This window comes from Contarinia nasturtii, unplaced genomic scaffold (genome assembly GCF_009176525.2).
Source record: "Contarinia nasturtii isolate CC-2019 unplaced genomic scaffold, AAFC_CNas_1.1 Cnas_scaffold_129, whole genome shotgun sequence".
NCBI classification, from domain to species: Eukaryota; Metazoa; Arthropoda; class Insecta; order Diptera; family Cecidomyiidae; genus Contarinia; species Contarinia nasturtii.
The window spans coordinates 3,032,981-3,049,535 of record NW_022197486.1 but is presented as its reverse complement, the minus strand read 5'-3'; the positions used below and the strand labels follow the sequence as shown (position 1 = coordinate 3,049,535).

The 16,555-nt window shown below is 33.0% G+C and overlaps 1 protein-coding gene across 2 annotated transcripts; it reads right to left on the bottom strand.

Annotated features, from left to right (window-relative positions):
- Positions 1-2,560: 2,560 nt before the first annotated feature.
- Positions 2,561-14,626, bottom strand: LOC116350934 (2-oxoglutarate dehydrogenase, mitochondrial-like). Of its 2 annotated transcripts, none has more exons than XM_031782946.1 (13): positions 14,472-14,626; positions 11,538-11,660; positions 11,334-11,474; positions 11,059-11,247; positions 9,057-9,177; positions 5,795-5,873; positions 5,364-5,706; positions 4,643-5,291; positions 4,430-4,563; positions 4,106-4,364; positions 3,247-4,037; positions 3,009-3,163; positions 2,561-2,924 (listed from the first exon to the last, which is right to left on the bottom strand). In XM_031782946.1, the coding sequence occupies exons 2-13, from the start codon at positions 11,634-11,636 to the stop codon at positions 2,825-2,827; spliced, it is 3,060 nt and encodes a 1,019-aa protein (XP_031638806.1). In that variant the 5' UTR covers positions 11,637-11,660; positions 14,472-14,626; the 3' UTR covers positions 2,561-2,824. The 2 variants fall into 2 exon arrangements, with proteins under 2 accessions (XP_031638806.1, XP_031638813.1); XM_031782953.1 differs by lacking the exon at positions 9,057-9,177 and adding an exon at positions 7,421-7,517 and having other exon boundaries at positions 14,472-14,625.
- Positions 14,627-16,555: the final 1,929 nt, after the last annotated feature.

The following is a 16,555-nucleotide window of genomic DNA, read 5'->3' as shown; positions in this document are numbered from 1 at the left end:
CTAGAAAATTATGAAATTTAAATTTAAAAAAATAAATATATTTAATCAACTTACTTCGACACAAGTTTCAATTTTCCGACGAAATCCAGCATAGTATGTGTTCACGGTTCCAAGTTTTTTTATCTTCTTTGGGTCTGAACGGTAACTGCATGACTGGTCTACTACTTGAAGGATTCTTTAATAATTTGAGATCTTTATCTTTGCGTAACAATCCCATACAATTACAGTCAATGAATGACTTAAGTGTTGTTAAAATAAAAACAAAATATCCATCGATTGAATTTTTATCCATATCAACTATAGACGATAGAATAGCTGAGCAAATGATATTGGAAGCGGAAGAAAACCAAATTGATCTCGCAATAGGCGGTTTTTTATTGAATGACAAACATTCTCTAACATATTTACGTTTTTCCCATTTTGACAGTATTAATTTTGCGAACTATAATCAAAAGGTTTATATAACATCTTCAGTAAGAAAATACTTCACAAACAAGGTGAAAAACCTTATCGTGGCACCAATCAGATACCCGTACGTAAAAAAAAATCGACTATCTAGTTAGCCGCTTATTTTTGGACGTTTTTGACTGTCTGATTGTGATTGTTTCATAGTGCAATATGCATATAATATAGTCGATCATAGTCAAATTTTCAGACAGTTTTAAATGTCCCAAAATAAGCAGCTAAGTAGATAGCTGGTTGATTTGAAAACTTTATATGAAAACAATCAACTTAGTCAGCTATAGTCGATTATAATAGACTATTTTCAACAATTAGTCAGTCACTTTTTTGGTATACAGGTAGGTTTTCAACTAAATATACAAAATAATGTAATTGTAATAAATAAAACATTGAAATTGAAGAAAAATCTTTTATTCCACTCTGTCATGCGTATTTCATCGTCTGACGAAAAAAATGTTTAGCCGATTAAGGTATAGATGACGATGTTACAATCGAGTTGTCATTAGTTTTTCCAATGAAAAAATTGTTGTTATAATGCAGAGTATCATGATTTGCTGCTGCTCAGCATATAGCTGAGAGCTGAGGAATGCTGAACTCGTGCGGCTAACGCATACGAAACGGATGCACGCACACATGCATTCTCCCCGTTTAAACGGTTATAAACAGTTGATTGGATGTTCAATAAATAGCTTTTGATCAAACATAAATTTCTGATTTCAATTCAGAAAATGAAAAAATAACTTGTGTGTCCCATTTGTGCAAGTAGTATTAGATGCAAATTTACACAATCTTTTTACCATTTTTAGTTAAATGACGAACATTCAGAATAATTTCACTGAATATGTCAAAACAAATTAATTAATATCATCGTGACCGAAATAAAGTCATTCGACCGTTACATTGCGCCATTGTTGAAAAAATAAGGCGAAAAGAAATTAGCCGATGTAGCCGCATCATCAAAATCTGGTTGGCATGACGTTAGATCCCCGAAGAAAATGAATTTCTGAATGCCTGAAAATGTGTTTGAATAAGAAAATGACAATGATTTTGAATCTATATAAAAAAGAATAAATCAGCAACGCAAGTTGACATTTTGTGTTGAATTTTATTGTTTCATCAGCGGACAGTTTAATGTAGTTAGCATTATTCTGATTTGGTTGTTGAACAGGTGGCCGGGCTCGCGTAAGTGATGGATGGATATCAATTCCCTTCACTAAACAATTACCTGAAATTATTGGATCACTATCCAATTGATAAACGAATGTTTTCCATGAATCTCGAATACGCTATAGCACAGTGTGTGTGTCAATAGCCGATTGTTCAATTTTTGGTGTTTTAAAAAAAAATGATGCAGCAACACCGACGGTCTCAAATTGGAAATAAAATGACTTTCTTTTCGCCAGACCTGACTTTATTATCGGCTGGCCCCTCCAATAGCATCCACAAGGTGATTTTACTTGACGAATATGTCTTTGATACCATTTATAAAATGACAAAAAGGAAATCGACTGTCTGAACTAGCATCCATACATAAATACAAATGGTCATACAACGCGAAACGTAGAATATTCACATTTGAATTTTTAAAACAATAAACATTAACCAAATAAAATGTTTCGTTCGCATCTATGTGTGTCTGTGCGTTCAAAAATTTACGTTCAACGTACTGTTGATGCGTTCAACAATTTTTAATCCACCATTAAATATATAATTTATTGATTTTTGTTTTTCAATTTATTACATTTATATACACAATAATTTAATGATCCTTTAACGCTATCTTTTAAAAAAAAGAAAGAAAAAAAATAAACAGAATATTGCTAAAGAAAAATTTGCTAACAAATTCATTTTAGTTTGGTTTTTCTTAAATCATTTTTCGATTTTTTTGCATCATTTTAGTTTTTCTTTTATAATGTGTTTTCGAACGATGTCACATTTATCTAATAATAAATGGTGCAAAAAAGCTACGGGATTGCTGAAAAATATTCTTTTTTTGTTTGTTTTATCTTCTTCTATTCAAAGAGAAAGAAAGGAGTGAATGAATTTTTTGTTGTTGTTTATGTAGTGTGTTGTATCGAAATAATTTAAGTTAGTTTAATTTTATGATAAATTCTTCTATTAAGAATATTGAAAATATAGGCGACATTGGCAATACTATTAATTTGCAGTTGTAACCATCTTAGATTTTTTTCACTAGTTTTTTTGTGTTAGAGTTTTTTTTTTGTTTTGTTTTTTAATATTTCATTTTTTGAGAGCATGTGTAATTTGTTTCTCATTCGTCTAAACAGCTTCGGTTTTTAAGTTAGGGTTTTCCTGATTTCTGTTGTTTTGTTTTGTTTCTTAGCCCAAATCACTTTTGGATTTATAAGGTGTATGCGGCTTCCAACAATTGCGCCAATTCTTTATTGTGTTGAGCCTTTGATCCGGTGGCAGTTGAAGCAGCCGTTGATCGACCCACATAACTAAAATGTCAAAGCAAGCAAAAATCCCATTCAAATGATTGTTATTTATACGAAAACAAAAAAAAATGTTATTTCAATACATACCCAATATCACGAGTATGATTCAATGCAGTTGAGAATCTTGGTTGAATGTAGTTCCAGGCACCTTGATTCTTGTGCTCTTCTTGAGCCCAAACAAGCTCGGCATTCGGGTATTTGGCACATTCCTCTTTGACCAAATCATATGGGAACGGCGAAATCTGACCGAATAAAAACAAATGTAAATTGAATGGTTGATTCGTTTTTCATCGAAAACACATCGCAAAAATGATCCGAATTTTACCTGTTCAACTCTTGAGATTGCAACCTCTGATTCAAGGCCACGTTCTTTACGTGCTTTGGTCAAATCGTAGTAAACACGACCCGAGCAGAAGATCAATTTCTTAACGCTTCCTGGTGATTGGGCGCTAACACCTTCTTCAGGAATGACACGCAAAAATTCGGTACCTTCGGTCATTTTACTAAATTCACTCTTTGCTTCCGGATGACGTAGCAATGATTTTGGTGTCATTAAGACCAACGGTTTGCGGAATGGCAATGCAATTTGCCGACGCAAAATGTGGAAGTAATTGGCTGGCGTTGAAACATTTGCAATGATCCAATTTATATCGTGCAATTGACGAATGGCAAATTCATCAGATTCGGGTGGGAAATAGTCTGGATCGTCTGAGCACATTTGCAAGAAACGTTCCAAACGTGCCGATGAATGTTCGGGTCCCATACCTTCCATACCGTGTGGCAATAACATTACCAAACCGGATTGACGAACCCATTTAGCTTGACCGCACGACACAAATTGATCGATGATACATTGCGCAGTGTTATTGAAATCACCAAACTGAGCTTCCCAGATGACAAGCGCATTTGGATTGGTCATTGAATAGCCAAGTTCAAAACCGAGCACAGCATATTCAGACAAGGAACTATTATTGACACTGTATGGTGCTTGATCTGGATACAAGTGGCAGAGTGGCCGATAAGTGGCTTTGTCAACATTTTGATGATGGAGCACATGATGACGATGTGAGAATGTACCACGTTCAACATCTTGACCCGATAAACGTACGTGAATGCCTATTAAATGATTAAATCATTTTTTGTGGTCACAATTTTTAATACCAATTTCGGTCTATGATATTTACCTTCTTTTAGTAAAGATCCAAATGCCATTGCTTCACCCATTGCCCAATCAACGACTTTTTGGTCGACCATTTCTTTACGAGCTGCCAAAATACGCAACAAGCCTCTGTGAATAATAAATTCAGCGGCATTTGGTGGTGGTGATGAGAATCGGTTGCCAATGTGAACCAAAGTCTCCTCCTTGACACCTGTTGATGCCACTTTCAATGGGTCTTTTCCCTCAAAGAAGCCAGACCATGGTGAATCCAACCAATCCTTGTACTGAAAATACAAAATAAACATCAAAATATATATATATTTATAATATTTTAGTCAACAATACGAACTTTGATGTGTGTTTCTTTTTTGGCCAATAAGAATGCTTCTTCGCAGATCTTTTCGTATTTGTCACGAACACTCTTAACATCTTCATCACTAACGATTCCTTCTTTGATCAATTTGTCTGAGTAAATTTCCAAGCCTAGAAATTAACCAAAAAAAAAAATACATTCATAATACTCATTGCAATCGGCAGAAAATGGAACTCGGTTTTGGCTTACAATTCTTATGTTGACGAATTTTTTGGTACATAAGAGGTTGTGTGAACATTGGTTCATCAATTTCATTATGCCCATTGCGTCGATAGCTGACCAAATCGATAACAACATCCTTATGGAATGTGGCACGCCATTCAGCAGCCACGCTACATACATGCATAACAGCTTCAGGGTCGTCGGCATTAACATGGAAAATTGGTGCATTAACAACGCGTGCAACATCGGTACAGTATGGTGATGAGCGTGAAAAACGTGGATCGGTAGTGAAACCAATTTGATTGTTGACAACCAAATGAATTGTACCGTGTGTTGTGTAATCGGGCAATTCTGACAAATGCATTGTTTCAAAGACGACACCTTGACCGCAGAATGCGGCATCACCATGAATCAACATTGACATAACACGTTTACCTTCACCATCACCGCGATAAAATTGTTCGGCCCGTGTTTTACCCTGTACAACTGGATCGCAAGCCTCCAAATGCGATGGATTTGCAACAATAGCCAAACGAACATTTTTATTTGTGACACGATTCAAACGTTCAATGTAGGTGCCCAAGTGATATTTTACATCACCTGATCCGTCATCGGCCGCTTCCAAACCAGCAAATTGTGTGAAAATATGATGCAATGGCTTACGGCACACATTAGCCTACATCAATGGAAATTATAACGTTTATTAATATACATAAATACGATACTCATTGCCATTTTGCAAACATACCAAAGTATTCAAACGGCCACGATGTGGCATTCCCATGATAACTGATTCAACGCCAAGTTTCGTTGATACATCAATGAGTTGTTTCATGGCCGGAATCATCATTTCACCACCTTCCAAACCGAAACGCTTTTCCGACTGGAATTTCTTTGCCAAAAATGCTTCAAATCCGGTGGCCCGAGTCAAACGTGCCAAAATCAAACGTTTCTCTTCGGGCGTATAATTCATAACACCAGGCGATTCAAACTTCTTACGAATCCAGTTACATTGTTCCAACGAATTAATAAACATAAACTCAACACCTATTTTATTACAATAAACTTTTTCCAAACGGTCCAAAATTTCACTGCAAAATATTAAGAAGAGCAAAAAAAGAAATGGAAATATTCCAATAAATGTCATTCAGTCTCCCGTTTATAAATCGAATTAATTACCGTAGTGGCAATGCTTTGTCTTGTCCTCCAATGAAGGTTGTACTTGGTAGTTTGAATACACGATCCATATCTTTCTCGTCTGCACAGTTTATAACAAAATCAAAACAATTTTATAATTATGCACTGAAGTAGTGTTCGTGATGATCTGGTTTTTCATTTCAATAATCAATTTTTTCAATGAAAATTCCGCTTCAATTAAATAAGTATTTATTTTGATTTTTGAACAGAATTATGTTCAATAAAATATTGCTTAAAAATTTCTCATGATAAATTGATTTTTGAAATTAAATTCAGTTTATTTGTAAAAATTACTGCACAGAAAAATTACAAAACATAAAAATAAGCTTTTTTGAAATTCGGAGTCTTTTTTTTTAATTATTACGTTTTTTTTTATTTGGAGGTGTATTTTTTTCTATATTTTGTTATCAATTGCAAGTTAAATTTGAGTTAATAAAGCGGTTGTTTTTATATACATTGACTACTACAGTTATCTTTCAAATGGAAAATGTATTCACTCATTTTTGTAAATTGTCTACTAATGCAAATTGAATTTCATTTAAAAAAACAAACATAGAAACAAATATTTTAATTATTATATGTCCACAAAAGTCAATTAATTTGTCGAGATATTTGTTCATATTTTTGGTAATTTTGTATCAATTAGTCATGAATTCTATGGACAAAAATGAAATAAAAATGAATCGAAGCTACAAATAATCGTGTATTATAAATAAAACCGATCACCAAATATTGAAAAAAAAAAATTATTCCAATATTTTTTTGTTTGAAAGTAAAACGTTAAAAAAATGAAAATAAAAATATGCATCGAATGAGTAATTTTCGAGAAAAGAAAAAAAAATTACGAACAAACGAATCGAAATGCATTTTGTGCGATAAATGCACAAACAGAAAATCAATGAAATTTCTAATAAAAAAGTGCATTTGTTCATTCGAAATGGGAACAATGCAACAAACGTGTGCGGTTTATACGTGCGACTAACGATAAGAAAAATAGTCATCATCAATATATAAAAACAAACATTGAACACTTTTTTTCAACAGAAAACAGAACAAAAATAGAACGCGTACACATGGTTGAACAAAAAGGAGCGGTCGACGAAGGGAAATAGGCAATATCAGTTTGGATTAAATGGGCTCGTTTTTAGTTAAACACGAAGTTTGAGCTTGACTTTGGACAATTGATTGCATTATATGCCATTTTTTAAAAAACCATCTGATTCTATATTCAATATAGATCTTTTTCCACGTACTAGCAAAACAGAAAGAAACCTCTTATCAAAACAAAACATCTGCGATAGTAATCGCAATACCAGAGACAGGTTTTCAGATATTTTGGGCATGCTTGCACATTTAGCACAAACATTGTTAAATGTATTAGCACACCCAAATTATCTGAAAATAGTTCTCTACGCAATAAAAAAAAAGCCGAAATAATTCAAAAAAAAAATTAAACGACATAAAACAAAGTAGGACAACTTATAAATTTTTTTACACCCAATTTGGATACAATTAGCATTTGGAGTTTGCATTTTTGTTTTAAATTAAAATGAAAAAAAAATTGCTTTGGTTTGTGGATTTTTTTCGTTTCAGGTTGTTATTACTTACCGAAATTATAATTTGCATGAATAAATTTTATTGGTTCGTCTAATAAGGTCGAATTAATACCGAGCGGATCAAGGTCGGCTATGTGATGACCTCGAATCTGTGTGTTTTTTTTGTTCGACCATTCATTAATTGTATTTTTATACATATACATCCACCAACGTAATTATCGGGGTTTCAAAAAGAACGGAAATGCACGTATTTGAATTTGATTTTTTTTTGTTTCATTGCAACGCCGATGGGAGCCCAAAAACCAATTGAAAGATGGATGTACAAACACAAAGGAAAGAGAGAGAGAGAAAAAAGAATAACAAAAATATTTAATAAATGTGTGTTTAAACAAAAAGAATTGAGTTGGTATAATACTGTTTTTTTTTTTTGTTTTCTAACAGTCAAGTCGATATATGGTTTTCACGAAGAAAAAAAAACAAAGAAAATTGCACGTTTATCGAATCCGTTTTGCTCGAATTCTTTTTTGACGTATTTCACAGACGAAAAAAAAATCATATGTAATAATGATGCAATAAAAATTGAGCCCAGATATTTATTGATTTATAAATGAACTCAGTTTCGATGACTTATTTTTCGATTTCGACGCATTTAAACCCTAAGAGACAACAGGCGAAATAAGAGATAATGCATATCTTAAATGAACCAATAAAATGAATCAAAATGTAACACTTTTCTGTATATTTGTGTGTGTGTGTGTCTGAACTGATAGATTGGTGTTCAAGTGAATATAAAGTATAAAAGGTCTTTGGCATGCCGTTGCTGATACATTGAACCATACAAGACACGGGTGAATTCGTTTTTTTTTTAAAAACTTACTTGGCAGAAGAAAATTTGGAAATGCCAACTTTGAAAATAGAATGCAAGAGTATAGAAAGATTTTCATGCAAAGGTGGTTCCATTTCGATTCCATTCGGAATTTTTAAATTGATTTAAAATGCAGATGTGGGAATTAATAGATGCATACAAACTTCATATAAATATAAAAAAAGCGTTGTTTGTTTTTCATTACTTAAACTTCATTCAATGATTGAATTAATCTAAAAAAAATGTTTTTGTATTGCTATTCAATTCCAAGCTGAAAACTACTTAAGGCTAATGAAATTGATGCATTTCTCATACTAATATAAGTGCTCTTCTTTTACAATGACACTGCTCTTGTGAATCTATATTAAAGCAGATATTTACAACAGTTTTTTTCGATAATGTGTGAAAAGTGTTAATTTACGATTCTCACACATTTGAAAGAAAATAAAAATCTTTCATTTGTCATTGGTTATTTTATGTGAATGATTGTATAAGCACTGAATTCTCTCTCCGAATTTCAATGTAATAATAATAGCATGTAGGGCAATAGGTAAAAAGAAAAACGAATTAAATTCAAAATGAAACAAAAAAAGTATGCTGTACTGAATAAAATTAAAATAGATTAATATTGGCATCTATCCCAACACCATAATCAAAATAACACTGGGGTGGTTTTATGCTATTGTGATCATGAATTTTAACAAACAAACAACAGAAATAAAAAAAAATGTTTAATAAAGAATGAGTAAAAAGAAATGGTATATGTTTTTGGTGTATTCTAAAAAAAATGTTTGTAAAGTAATGAAATTTGTAGTTTCTTTACCAAAATTAAAATATTTTCGTGTAACATTTTCATTGGCTCGTCTCTTTGTGCCGCCGATTTCTTTGGGAGCACTGGTTGTAATGCCTAACGGATCCACATCAGCAACCAAATGACCGCGTGACTAAATATTTCATTTTTGTGTATTTGTGCATGTATATAATTTATTTTTAAAATTGTCGATGAATTTGTGTCGGCACATTTCGATTTTAATCGATATAGTATTTATATGTGTGGGTTGATGTGCAAAAATGCAATTTGCCGTGGAAAATCGAATTTGAAATTGTTAGATTTATCCATAAAAAGCATTCAGGTTAGATTTAATGGAAGTAAAAAAGAAAACATTTAATTTTTTTTTTTTTGAAAAAAAATGGCGGATTTTTTTTTTTTTTTTAATGTTGATTATTCCCAAAAAAATGTTCATGTTTATGGCGAAACGTGCGAATAGACCATTTGTGCTTGTGTCATACACTCATAAAAAACTAATTCTTCTAATGAAGCCAGTCACAGTTGAGTCGGACTGATTGAAAACAATTATTTAACGAAGTGATAGAAAATAGTAAAGAAAAAGAATCAAAATACAAATGTGCTAAATGCTATCAAATTTAAATGCATGACATATCATTTGTGATATTTCTAAATTTTAAATTTTTACTTGTAATTTTCAATATAGATCATATTATCGAAATAAATTTTAATTTCATGCTTGAAATGGCAAAATTTGTAAATGAATAAAATATATTGGAAAAAAACGTATGTTATTTCGTTTTTTTTCCAGCTGAAATAATTGTGTGTGAGATCTGATACGAAATTAATGGGTCCGATGTGTACAAGTGAAAAGAAATAAAAAATATCACGTGCGTATATATTTGTATGGAAATTTATAAATAAAAACTAAGCACCGATACTGATGTTTCAAGTTCAAACATCAACGAAATTCCCAAGTATTTTCCATTGCTATTTTTTAGTGTCTTTTTTTTTGTCTTCTTGGCGCGTTTGAATGTAAATATTACATTTAATGTTCGAATAGTTTCTTAGCGTTGACGACACCAATAACAACATCAACATCAACAATAAAAAAAAAATATCATCACAATTACGATAATTTATCTATCTACAGTTACACAAAATTCATCAAGGACAACACTATACACAAGCAAATGACTATGCAGCGCGCGAAAGAGTGAGATAGAAAAATTCGAGCGAGAAAAAAATGGAATTTTTTACAAATTGTGTAATCATGAATTGACTGTGTAATTTGATTTTGCCTGTAATGAAGGTCATCCGTTCTCATTCACTCTGTATTTCACTTGCGTGTGACAACATTAATTATAATCACAGTATTCTGTGTACACATTTGGTTTGGTTCAATGAATTCTCATCGATTTAAACACAAAGAACACAAACGCAGCGGCCACATATTCAATCTAAATTTTTTTTTCTCTGTCACTGTCAAGTCATTTTGCTTACATCAAGCATTCTGCGGAATGGTAAATGGAATGCAAGCAAATCTGAAGATGTATATGTGCTGGAGAAATTATGAGAATATATAATAATGCATATTGAAAATTTGAAGCCACCACATTTTCTCTAAAGAACCACCTCCGTTAATTTAGCTTTTATTTATCATAAATCGATAAAACATGTAATAATGAATTTGCGTCGAATCTAAATCGAAAATGAACGTCATGTCATTACAAATTTGGCTGATTGATATCGCTGTGTATTCGTTAAATAAAAGAAATCAAAAACGATTCTGCTTAGAAAAAAAAATCAAAGGGGAAAGGGAAAGTTGTCGGAATAATCGAGAAACGGTATAACGTGTTGACTTATTGTTATCTGAAAATTTGCATGTGGCATTTGAAATGCTCTGAATTTGTTTTATATCGCCATAATACGAATAAATTCAATGGGAAAAATCAGTGTGAAATCGATGCAAAAAAAAATTTATATTATAGATGTATCACGTGAAATGAAAATGTTGAATGCAACAATTTTACATTACCTGATAGCTTCTAATGATTGCTTGCACAGCCAAATGATCGTCAATGATTTTTTCGTCAGGTTCAACGCCGGCAAGTGAACCGCCACCCATGAATGGTGCCAATTGTGATAATGGCACTTGATTTCTTTGTACAGGTGCAAGCGATGGTGGTGAACAATAAGTGTTGCTTCGGAAATATGCATCCCATGACTATTTGAAAATTTAATATGATCTCGTTTTTATTGTTTTGGTCATAATTTTTCAAGAGATAAATTTCAATTGTTGTGTGTACTTACCGTATGCACAGAAGTTGGATCTCGTAACCACGAGTTGTACATTTCTTCAACATAGCTTGAGCTATTACCATCAAGTGATGGCTTGTCAGCGGCCATTGAGTAGCTTCGAACCGATGATATGGTCAAAAAGTCCTTCATAAACTGTCCAAATGAAAAATCCACAAATTTAATCGTGAATGGAAAGAGGAAAGCATTTTTTTTTACCTTGGCCTTATCTGATGTCTTTTGTGCCAACCATTGGGATAATTTTGGTTGTCTGGCCGGTGATAAGCACACCGAATAAGCTGTATGGGCACGATGCATCTTTATCTAATGTTTATGTTGAAACTGAAATCCACAAAATGTATTCAATATTAAATTCGTTAAAATCGGTTGATTGTTGTTTTTCAGTCTCGAATCATGTAAACAAAATCATTTCAGTCAATTATATGTTTATTTAAAAGGGAAAGATGCGAGACGTAGATAAAGAGAGCATGAACGACAAAGAGAAATGACCAAAATGCGTCATTGACAAAAAAAATAACAGAATTTCACATATTCACAGACACTTGTTAATGTGATGCGGCAATTAAATTTATGGATATTGCATAGACCAGCGAAGACCGGTTCAAACTTTTTACTGATATCAAACGATGACGTAGCTAAGAGCACAAAGTACACACATCATGCCTCTCCGCGTACACACATTTATTCACATTCGCAACGCAACGCGCAAGCTTTCATAAAATTTCGCGGATCATATGACCGAGTTGTTTTTAATTCATAAATTTTCAAAATGTGTGAATCATACGCGCGGCGCATTGCGTTCACCAACAATAATTTCATCACCAATCGCAAAACACATTCATTCCTTTGCAATAACAACAACAAAAATCACAGCATTTTCGATGAAAAAAAATAAAACACACAACCGACGAACACACACATTCACTCAATTTTCATAGGAAAAATGATCGACGAAATGAGTTTTTATTTACCACTTTGGTCTGGATTTTGTGAGAGTAATAAAAAATTAAATAAACTGACGAAAAATAAAAATAAATTGCTAGAATAATCGACCGATCGTTCGTATTTTCTTTTCTTATTCTTTGCACACCGAATTATTGGTTCTGCTAGCGAGCGTTGTTGATTCCGGATAAATACTAAAGAGCCAATGTCAGCTATAGCTCATATTAACGTAATATAACCACATGACGATTCAGTCTTCTGTCATATTATCTATAGTATGGTATGTATACGTGTAGAAAATTTGAGTTTGCCTTTATTCTCTGTCTATTGAAACGCTGCAATACGTTAGTTTGTTTGTTTTTTCGGCGCTTATATAATCAAAGATCATTCTTTTGGTTCTCATATATAGAATGTGGTCATTTATTCGATCGAAGTTTTTGTACTCATTTTGGCGATCAAATGAATTTTCTTCCGAATATTTTCAATTCGAACGCATGGTGATCGCGCGCGCAACACATATACACACCCAATGTTTCACATGTACATACACATTTATGTGTATCCGATTCCAACATGGATACATGTACAGCTCATGATGACGCTCATGTTTGCTGAAGCACATGTCGATCATGCTTATCGGAATTTCATTCCATGTGACCATCTGAATGGACGCTGCAATATCATTTTGGCAATAAAAAAAAAATTGGACTATATATTGAAAAGTATCGTCGGTTGGCGGCATTGTACTACGTTGCTGACACAAAACCGATTTGTGTCATCCACACATTATATATCTTTGCGTAAAAGAAAAAAACGAACAATGAAGAATCAAAACATTGACACCATAAATATAAGTGGATGGATGACGGTGATAAGTCGATTGGATGCACGTCACTGAGACGTAAAAAGAAAGGTGTATTACAAAAATGTTGATAATTTATTATTTAGGTGAGAGACAGAGAATCTATGGTGAAAAGCCCCCATTTTAATGGGATCGCGAGAGATAAAAAAAATGGGGGACAGAACTATTGAATCATATTAAATAGCAATAAAAACGGCTTATCGCGCGCTTGTCTCAAATAAAAACAATGAAGAAATCTAAAAAACTGTGTGTACTTTGTATGCCAACCCAGCGTTTGCCAAGACAAAATGAAAGCAAAAACAACAATAATAAAATCGATGTGACAAAAGTCAATTCAGAGAATATGCTTACGTATGGTGATGTCTTATTATGATTTTTTTTTTATCTCTCGCGGTTTTGCTTGCGACAAACGATTCTTCTCGATTCTTATCTCATGCGGCAAAAATAAACAAAATTGTTTTGATTTGGCGGTGTGTGCGCTCCCGAACACTTTGCTAACTTTTTGGATGGCAGCGATCAAGTGGCTTTGTGAATAATTTTCATAAACAACATACAAAATTCACACTCACTCACACACACACATTCATACAAACGGATAAACCATAAAATTATTAATTTCCGTTTATGGTTTTAATTGATCCAGGGGCCGCGTGTTTATATAAGATTTATCTAATTTCTCAGAAATACAACGAATCCAACGAATTTAGGTTGTGCATTAAGATCGATTTTCTGCATGAAATTCGCGTGTATTTTGGTGTCATCACAAACAAATCGTGAATGCAAAAAATTGCCAAACTTGAAATAGGCAAAAAACAACAACATTTTTGTGTGTCAAAAACGAAGGACTCTGAAATTAATCGTAATCGTTTGTCAATCGATTTTGCACAAATTTAGTGACTTCAATCTAGATTTGATGTACAGAAAAAATTGCCACAAACATTCTCCGCCCCGCTTTCTGTCACACATATGCATTTCCTCTCTTCATGGAACTGAGTTCGCTGCGTTTCAATAAAAAAAATTCTCATACACTTTTAACAAACATTTGGAAATATTCTTTGTCATTTTCCAATTTCAAATTGTGTGACCAATTGTCTCTGAATTTAACTTTGAATTTTATCCACTCTTGCTTATTACATAACTAATATCTATTTTCTCAGAATCAGAATTGAGCCTTTATTTTATTTTCTCTTGTCACTCTTGCTATGTATATATTTTCCCTCGTTGACTTTCTCTCCAATACGAAATAATTTAAATTCCGATTAATCATGAAAAAAAAACCACACAACTCTTACTTTTACAAAAATAAACCGAAAATTTTTATTCTATACCGTTGCGTTTAAATTCACTTGTGATTCGCCAAGGCAGCTAAAAAAATCCTTCAGAATATATATTCGCCTGCACCACGATTTGATGGTGTCGTTCAAAACTTTTTCGGTGAAAAACAAACGCAATCTCTTTCTCACTCACGAGTTAATGTGTAGTGTATGTGTATATATGTGTTACACAAAAAAATGTATTGTGCAATTACCTGAGAGCTGTCAAAATTGGCATTCACCAAGTCGAATGAGTCAGTTTGACACAATATAAATACGAAATTATGTACACACTTTTTAAAAAAAAGGTCCAATTATTTTGTCATCGATTTTTCTTTGAAGTGAATTGATGTTTTTCTTTTCTCATTCGCTTCCAATTAGTTTTATGATAAAACTTTTATCATTAAAATATGTACACCCGGATGGGCGCGATCTTGTCTTTATGTATTGACACACAGATGGCGACAGCTTCATTTTCTATTCGGTTAAACTGCAAATGGATAATGTAATGCAGATTTCATATGTTAATTTGAATGTTTGCAAAAACATTTTCAAATTTTTAATTTATAAAAAAGAACTTGTGAAATTTCGCAGAATGAATGCATTTTTAAATTTAGACATAAAAACATGCTATTTTGCATTCTGTAAAGAGAAGGCTTGTTCGATTCGGTTTTTCTGATCGAAGAACCAGTCTCGATTTTCTTCGTCACTCTTTTGCTCACTTTCGTTTTTCGCGCTCGCAACGAATTGAATTTGACGTCATCGATTTAGTGTGTGTCATCGATGTTTGTAAGAAGTAATTGTGATTTTGCTCAATGTCGATGAGCAGATGTTCAAGACTTATCTTATTGAGCCTTATGCATTGAGCCATTTCAAGTGTCTTGAAAAATGTCTCTAATCAATGAAGCGAGCAACAAAAAAATAAAATTCAAGGAATATGCGACATTTTACATCGCTGACATTATTTTTGGGTTGTAATAATATATATTTTATCATAATTGTATTTCCATGCGATCACGTCCTAGCACACTTGCAAAATTGATGTAAATTAGAGAACAAAAAACGTAAATACTGAATGATTAAAATAAAAAACAGACACACAGACGGCGATAATTCATTTGTCAATTGTCATTTGGAAATCCATCGCATACAAAAGAAAAGAGTATATTTAATAATGTTTGTTGTTAGCATTCACTTTATATCGCATACACTCTCTCATGTGTGCTAAATAGCAAAGAGAAAACCGACGACTGATGATGCCATTTAAGTTATAAATCCGACCGATTATTCAATACCGAGCGAAAAGTGTGTCAGGCCTATTGGCGGCCCGTGTAACAAATAATTTACGTGTGTAAATTTGAAGGAGAAAGAGAGATGCACTTGGTACAATTTCCATGAAATCATTTTGTTACGTAATGGAAACGGCATCTATGCCACACTATATACACATACTGTGTACCGATAGAAACACTCTCTCATTGCAATGTACACGAGAATATATCAAATCATCATCAAGCCATTGATGTTGGTGGTTGTGAAGGCGGCAGCGACGGCAGTAGCGTTTTAAATAACGATAGACCGATATGAATAGAGCGAGAGAAAACCCGATACATAAAATGTGCATATACACTCGTAATGCAATTTACAATGCTGCTGCTGCTGCTGCTGCTATATCTCAATGTCTACGGTTGTATCGGTAGTGCGCGCGCGGTGGGGCGCTGAATGTAATGAATGAAACCATATTTAAAAAAAGTTGGATAATGCAAGTGATATTGTGCATGGTATACAATGTCGGAATGAATGAACATGGCACACAGAATTAAATGCTGCAATAGATGTGAGATATAGAGACGACCGTGTGTAAAAGCAAAAAAAAAAAAACAAACAGAAGCAGCCATAGCAGTAAAAACCAGTGAAAAACAATAGCAACAACAACAATGACGGACTAATGCCGAACATATAAATTTGCACGAGTAAACGAGACGCATAGTTGGTGTTCGATGTTGACCTAGTTTTTTGGTTTCATGTATGTAGGAAGCGGTACACGAAAGCGCAACCGAATAAATAAATAAAAGAACCTAGACACATCACCCCAATTA